Raw genomic sequence first — 7,419 nt, 5'->3', positions numbered from 1 at the left:
CATACCTGGTCGGAGATGCTGCTGCTCGTGAAAATATGATTGATGGTCTCAATCTCGGAACAACACTGACAACGAGAAGCTAACTGACATCCAATTCTCCTCTGAATAACAACATCTACTGGAATGACATCCTGCCACAGTCTCCAGCAGAAGAATGAAATAGTGGCAGGCAAGATAGAGCTCCACAGCAGTCGATATGAGTCCTGAGGCTGGCGAACCGAACGAACTAGTTGCCATGCTGATTTGGTGGTAAAGTCACCATCCGAAGTAATTTTCCAAACAATTCGGTCCGTGGCATCTGCACATAAGGGTATCGCCCCTACCTGTTCCGCCATGCGAGAAGGAAGGGCCTGTAATAACCGTCCAAAATCCCACCCAGTCTCGTCAAAAAAATCCTGTACCTTCGCAGATGTGTGCTGTCTGTGGGGGAATAGGGATGCCAACGTGGACTCGCCCATCCAACAATCATGCCAGAAGAAAATCTGACCGGTTCCAAGGTGCCAAGCAATGTGTGGATCCGTCCGTGGTCCAACTGATTTCAGCCTCTTCCAGGTAGGGGGAGCTGAACTGGGAACTGCTGCAAGTAAAGGATGCGTCCCCTTACAATACTTGCCTAGTAAAAACTTAGCCCAAAGTGACCTCTGAGATCGGAACAGCCACCAGAGCTTCATGGAGAAGGTGTCCATCACATCCTGTAATCTCCTAAAGCCGAGGCCTCCCTCATCAGTAGGAAGGCAAATCGCCTTCCAACTCCTTCAATGTAGACGTCGTGCTTGATCCTTAGAATCCCATAGAAATCGGGCAAAGATGCTCTCAAGTTTCTTCAGCACTGCCTTGGGCGGCTGCATAATCTGAAGAAGATATAAAGGTATCCATTTTAGCTATAGAACATAGTTGTTAATATTAATCAATCTTAAAAACTAAAAAAGTTTCAACCACTCGCATACCGAAAGCCGTAAATGAAAGAGTAATTATGTTGTTTCGAACTTTAACCTGTAAAAAATCCGTTAGTAAAGGCAAATCAACTTTTCAAAGGATAATATCATTTGTACAATGTATTTTTACAATATTGTTGACAAGGTTGTGTGTGTCAAAAAAGTGCTGGTTGAAAAGATAAATTATTTTTTAAACTGTCAAATAACAACATACCATGTGGCATGTTGTCAATATTATTGTAAAATGGATTGTGCATCAAGAATGATTGAATTCATTTCATGTTCGAATATTCTAAAAGCCAAGCAATATGATTAATAAAATAAAATAGATTAATCTAATCACATGCGAAAAATTTCATTGGCAAAGTAGTTTACCAACTGTATTGCATCCCTTTCGTTGGGAATTTTGTGTTTAAAAATGAAAGCAAGTAATATTTAGCATCATTTTGTGTAGTTCGTTCTACTATTAAGTTTTTAAAAGTAATTGTGATACTTTAATGTTAACTTCTCGTGCTTAAATATTTTAATACAAGAAAAAATATTAAAACAAGGTTTTTGACTCCTATTTTAGAGCAGTTTCAAAAGTCTCAATATTTATAAAGAGTATCTTATGAATAATAGAAAGCATAAGAAGTTCATTTTTAAACATTGAAAGGGGATTTATTTACCAAAAAGTTTGCCACTATTGGGCTGTGATGCCATAATTCTAGGTGGTCCAGCTCACTTTGACTATGATGATAAATTTTTAAAAATTACAGATACTATTTGAGCCCTTGCCCAATAACGCATTGTGTTGAACTCCTTATGACCTGGCCCAAACTTGATAATACATGTATGTCGCTTTGGTCCCTCAAATCTCCTAAACCTAGCATCTATGGTGACGACCTTGCCTATATATTCTTGGTCTAAGACTTTTGCCCTACTTGGTCTTTCATTTTCTCGTCTCTTGGAGTGCTTCTTTGAGAAGCTTCTGGGTCTCTTCTTTTTCAAGTGACTGTGCGTCTTTCCCTATCTTCTTTGTGAAACTTGTTTTTTGGCTTTTAAACTCCTGGTTTTCTGGTAAATTTGTGAGTGAGGAGTCTTGGTAATTCTTCAGTTTGAACTGGAAAAGGGTTTCTATTAAGTTTGGAGATTTTGGGACCATTTTAGTGACTGCCTCTATATTCTTTGGTTTAGGGCTGTGTCTTTTGAGTTTATACACTTTGTGCAGACAGGTACAAGGTTAATTTGAGCCCAATCAATGAGAACTTGATGCCTTTGTGATTAATCCGTGTTCTGTAATCTTGGTGTTGATTTTGGGTCTTTTTGTAAAAGCCACCAATGGTATAAGTATGATTATCCAGTGACTTTGGTGACCATTTTCTTCATTGGCTATTATGCCTTGAGTAGCTTAATTGTAGGCCCAGTGGATAAGGTTTAGTAGCTTACTATCTGTAAATTATATATTATTATGTATTTGTTGAAACATAAAAGCTAAATATATTTATCTCTTTTTAACTGTTCAATCTCAATTACGACAGGCCGATTGGTTCATAGCGGTACAAGAAAACCAGACCAAATTGATTTTTGGTGCCAAAGGAAACAAGATGGAATAGGTTCATCGCAAACGCAGTTAAACATGTTATCATAAGAAGGTCAAAGATCTAAATTAAAGTCTCACCAACCATATTTTGTGCACATATCAAGCTTTGATGAACAAATATACTTACATGTGACGAGCATGTTGAAGATAAATATTGAAAACATTTGGTATAAAAAATTTAGTTGTTGAAAATGACCATATATATGATTTAAATTACCTTCAATAGCCACCCTCATGTGCAGGTCATATTCATTTTTCCTATCAAAACGCGACATGTACAATTTCAGTAAAAAAGCATGATTTAAACTTAGGGATATTACTTTCCATCTTGTCCACAAGTGTAGACAATTGAAGAAAGTCACATATATATCATTTAAATTTTTTATTTAATAATAAATTTTAATTGCTTAAACTTTTAGACGATAATTGACACAAAAGAAAAAGAAAATGGTAATATGTTCTGAATTAACTTTATTTGCATTTCTTTAAATATATTTGCATGATAGGTATGAGTGGTCTAATGAGAAGCAGTTTAAATGGCAGACACAAGCCATGCATGGTAGGTACCATTCATGGAAAGTAAGATCAGTTGGTATCTTTGAATAATTTTGTTCATAAAATAATTACTTTTTCTATCAAAATCACTGTTCATGACATAAAAGTAAGAGAATAATCTATGAAATCACCTTTAATTTTATTTTTAATAAAATCATCTTCCAAATGATAACTGAAGGTCTACTATAACATAATCTAACAAGATACACTAATATATTTTCTCTGTGAAAAGGCATAGGTATGCACTCATATAGAACTACTCACCATTGTTGAGAATTTCTAGCCTTATCTGATATTCTAGGGAAAATTAGATTAGATATAGTGCTTATTTGGCACGTAGGATTGAATAATTTTAACTTATTTCCTCTTTTTAGTCTGAGTATTTCGATACAATCGATATTATTGAACAAACCAAAAATCCATAAAAGTTTGATACAAAGAAATATAATGGACAAAATTTTACCTTGTCGTTCTCTTTTAGTAGTTAGAGTACTTCGCTACAATCGACGTTATTGAACAAACCAAAAAATCGTATAAGTTAGTTACAAAAATAAAATGGACAAGATTTTAACTTTTTTTTCTCTTTTAGTAGTATCGTGTTTTATAGCCAGCGTTATTGAACAAGCAAAAATCTGATCAAAATGTGCATTCAAACCAAAATGCCTGAAGGGCACGATTTAGGTCGGAAACCAAACTGTAATTCGGATAAGAAGTTTGCGAGCCTCTATTGCTATTTTGCCTTTTCATAAATAATTACTCATGTTTATATCAAAATCATGGCATAAAAGCAAATAATAATATATGAAGCACAGCTCTAATTCTATTAAAATATATCCTTCCAAGTTCCAAATGATGACTCAAGGTCAACAACAACGAAACCTACCAAGATACACTAATGTATGCATCATATATATAAAATTCCCAAATTCCCCACCAATTGGAGAATCTCAAACTCCTGCTGATACACTTGAGGGGAAAGTAAAATAAATATAAGGCCTATTTAGTACGCAGAATTGAACAGTATTTTCTTTTTTAATCCTGTCCATCGGTACCATCTACGTTGCCAAACAAGCCAATAATAGGGGGAAAATGACTTAAGTCTCCATCCAAACCAAAAGCTAAAGGGGCTTGATTGAGCCCACTTAATACTCACTCTCTGATCTAAGATTAGTTAAAGATCCTTGGTTTCTATGACAAACCATTCATATACAAACTTTAACTAGTAACATAATTGCCATCACTTTCATGCTTAACAGCATGAAAAGGATAGATTATGCTTGCTAAATAATTATGTTAGGTCAATGATGATTTTGGTGAACAACTTTTTGAAACTTGGGTGAAAAATCTTGCCCTAATTCCCCGTTCATCAGAGCCCTCTTGTTACTGAATAATCCATTACTATTTCTTGGAGAAGAAATGGCGACTGGTGGAATGTCAATGGAGTTAATTTGGGGGGGTGGGTGCTGCCACTGGGGTAGGGGTCCAGCCAGCATAAGAGTTTTAAGAAGGGGTCCAGCTTCCATTACTGCTTGCAAGAACTTACCTTTTTCTGGTAATGGCTTGTTCGGCACGATTTTCTCCTGCGATGGGACGTCGGAAAATGTTTCCGGCAATGGTGATGGTACAAAGTTGTTTTCATCACAATCAGAGGGAAGTCCAATGTTGTTCTCATCTTCATTGCTGTTAGTTCCACTTGAAGGTGCAGATTCTATGTTCTGTTTTGGGGGCTTTTTTTGGATTTCTACTTGTTGAAAAATAAGCTGCTTTTCCATCATAAGTGTTTGGCATTTTCCTTCGAATTCATCCCTTTCTCTTACAATCTTTGTTAAGAGATTCTTGAGGTGGAGAATTTCATCATCTTTTCTTGAAAGTTCTTCATGTGCAGACAGGATGCCCGTCTCTAGCTCCAATGTTGAGTACAAGAAAGAATGCTTCAAGTCCTCAATTCCCTAAATCAAGTGGCACAATGCACATTACAAATTATGAAAAATTGCAAAAAAGAAAAAACCACAAAACTAAGCCTTATATTTCGAGTAAATTTGGGTCCTAATTACATCACTAAAATCTTTGTCCGAATCTTCATACACAAACAGAAGAAAACATAATAACATAAAGAAATTGCAATTTCTTGATAATCAAATGGCACATTGCATATTACAAACCCAAAAAAATACAAAAACAACAAACTAAGTGTTAATTCCCAATAATTTTTGGTCCTGCACACGAAACCCTTTTTTAACCTCGGAAAATGTTTCCGGCAATGGTGATGGTACAAAGTTGTTTTCATCACAATCAGAGGGAAGTCCAATGTTGTTCTCATCTTCATTGCTGTTAGTTCCACTTGAAGGTGCAGATTCTATGTTCTGTTTTGGGGGCTTTTTTTGGATTTCTACTTGTTGAAAAATAAGCTGCTTTTCCATCATAAGTGTTTGGCATTTTCCTTCGAATTCATCCCTTTCTCTTACAATCTTTGTTAAGAGATTCTTGAGATGGAGAATTTCATCATCTTTTCTTGAAAGTTCTTCATGTGCAGACAGGATGCCCGTCTCTAGCTCCAATGTCGAGTACAAGAAAGAATGCTTCAAGTCCTCAATTCCCTAAATCAAGTGGCACAATGCACATTACAAATTATGAAAAATTGCAAAAAAGAAAAAACCACAAAACTAAGCCTTATATTTCGAGTAAATTTGGGTCCTAATTACATCACTAAAAACTTTGTCCGAATCTTCATACACAAACAGAAGAAAACATAATAACATAAAGAAATTGCAATTTCTTGATAATCAAATGGCACATTGCACATTACAAACCAAAAAAAATACAAAAACAACAAACTAAGTGTTAATTCCCAATAATTTTTGGTCCTGCACACGAAACCCTTTTTTAACCCTGTTCAGGAAGTTAACCACCAGCATAAAACTTAGTTAGAGTCTTTATACCCGAATAAGAAAATATGAAAGTATAGAAAAGAACAAGTTCTGGAAAAGAATTTTACCTCTTCTTGATAGTAGTAAGCCCAGCTAAGAGGACTGCACTGATCTTCCATTATTGTTGAGTTTTGTCTAACTTTGGATAATATATTAGCACATAAAGAAAGAATGTGTTTATGGGGCTGTTACACTTCTTATAAGTGGTTTTTAAGCGGGCAGTTTGCTTTTTTATCTTTTACTTTTTTGGTCATGGACGTATATGGTTGGAGAGAGACAGAGAGAAGGCCAAAAGCATGAAAAGGTCAAGTGTGGCTAGCAGTTAACTTTATGCTAATAGATTCTTAGTACACGAGGACACTTTTACTGTGAAGGATGTTGAGAATGTGAATCCATGGAGGAAAGTTGGAGGCTGTGACGAGTCATGATTCATCGGTGACCTGTTGTGTATAGAAATTAACCTCATCGATATATTTGTCATACCATGCATCCTATGGTAAATTGTCGATTTAATTTGCAGGAAATGATACAAATTTTAATCTTTGCATAGTAACTATCTGTTTGTTGAAAGTTTCCTCTTATGTAGAAATTTCATCTAATTTTGGTATGTCATCTATCGGAGAATAAACATTACTAGAACTTATTCAATATACGCACAATCCATACTGGTTCGTTATTTATTATATGCATCTAGCTATTAGGATGTGTTGGGTTTAATTCTCTAATAATGTTGAAACAAAGAGTGGTTAGTGACTTCTGAGCCTAGGTTGAGGGACCATTAGCTTGTCTCATAATGCCGAATGGTAATTGAGATATGCAATGTATAAGGTGAGAGGCAAATATCGCGTCGTAAGGAAGTCCTATAGTAATGAGTTAGGTACGTGAACTTTATTACATATGGATGTTTATACTATGATATTTAAATTGTATAGTTGACTCGAGAATTTGAACGCTTTTATTAGATAATTCTCATACATCCTTGTACGTGCATTGCTTTCCAAGTCCTTGGGACAGAGTTGCAAAATTTCAAAATTATGAGAGTGACCCATAAAAAGATTGCGGACTTATGACATCAATAGCAATTCTTTTATAGTGTACGGGATTGCCTTGATAGGATACATGATGACAGTATACGTATCTGACACATGCTCACATGTAAATGATGTACACAATTCAATGACAAGAAGCTCGTGTAAATGTATGCAAAACAATTTTTGGATTCTTCTGAGCAAAAGAATTGTCAATATTTCATTGCATGATTTATTGAGTGAAGATAAATTTGCTAATAAAACAAAAGGTGGGAATAGCAAAAGTCAAGAAATCAACATTTTTAAAGAAAATCAAATCACAAAAAATCGTTTACATTACAATCTTGGATCATTATTGATATATTCAAGCATATACACTTGCATTTAGAAAT

General features: G+C 35.1%; 1 protein-coding gene across 2 annotated transcripts; it reads right to left on the bottom strand.

The window, feature by feature from the left end:
* Window positions 1–3,867: 3,867 nt before the first annotated feature.
* LOC111375522 lies at window positions 3,868–6,337 on the bottom strand. Of its 2 annotated transcripts, XM_022998359.1 has the most exons (3): window positions 6,068–6,318; window positions 5,323–5,669; window positions 3,868–4,674 (listed from the first exon to the last, which is right to left on the bottom strand). In XM_022998359.1, exons 1-3 carry the CDS (start codon window positions 6,116–6,118, stop codon window positions 4,371–4,373), a joined length of 702 nt encoding a protein of 233 aa, XP_022854127.1. In that variant the 5' UTR covers window positions 6,119–6,318; the 3' UTR covers window positions 3,868–4,370. The 2 variants fall into 2 exon arrangements, with proteins under 2 accessions (XP_022854127.1, XP_022854128.1); XM_022998360.1 differs by lacking the exon at window positions 5,323–5,669 and having other exon boundaries at window positions 3,868–5,021; window positions 6,068–6,337.
* Between the last annotated feature and the right edge of the window lie 1,082 nt (window positions 6,338–7,419).

Source organism: Olea europaea, unplaced genomic scaffold (genome assembly GCF_002742605.1).
Source record: "Olea europaea var. sylvestris unplaced genomic scaffold, O_europaea_v1 scaffold1381, whole genome shotgun sequence".
Classification (NCBI taxonomy): domain Eukaryota; kingdom Viridiplantae; phylum Streptophyta; class Magnoliopsida; order Lamiales; family Oleaceae; genus Olea; species Olea europaea.
Note: the sequence above shows the minus strand (reverse complement) of the source record. Positions and strands in the feature narration are given on the sequence as shown.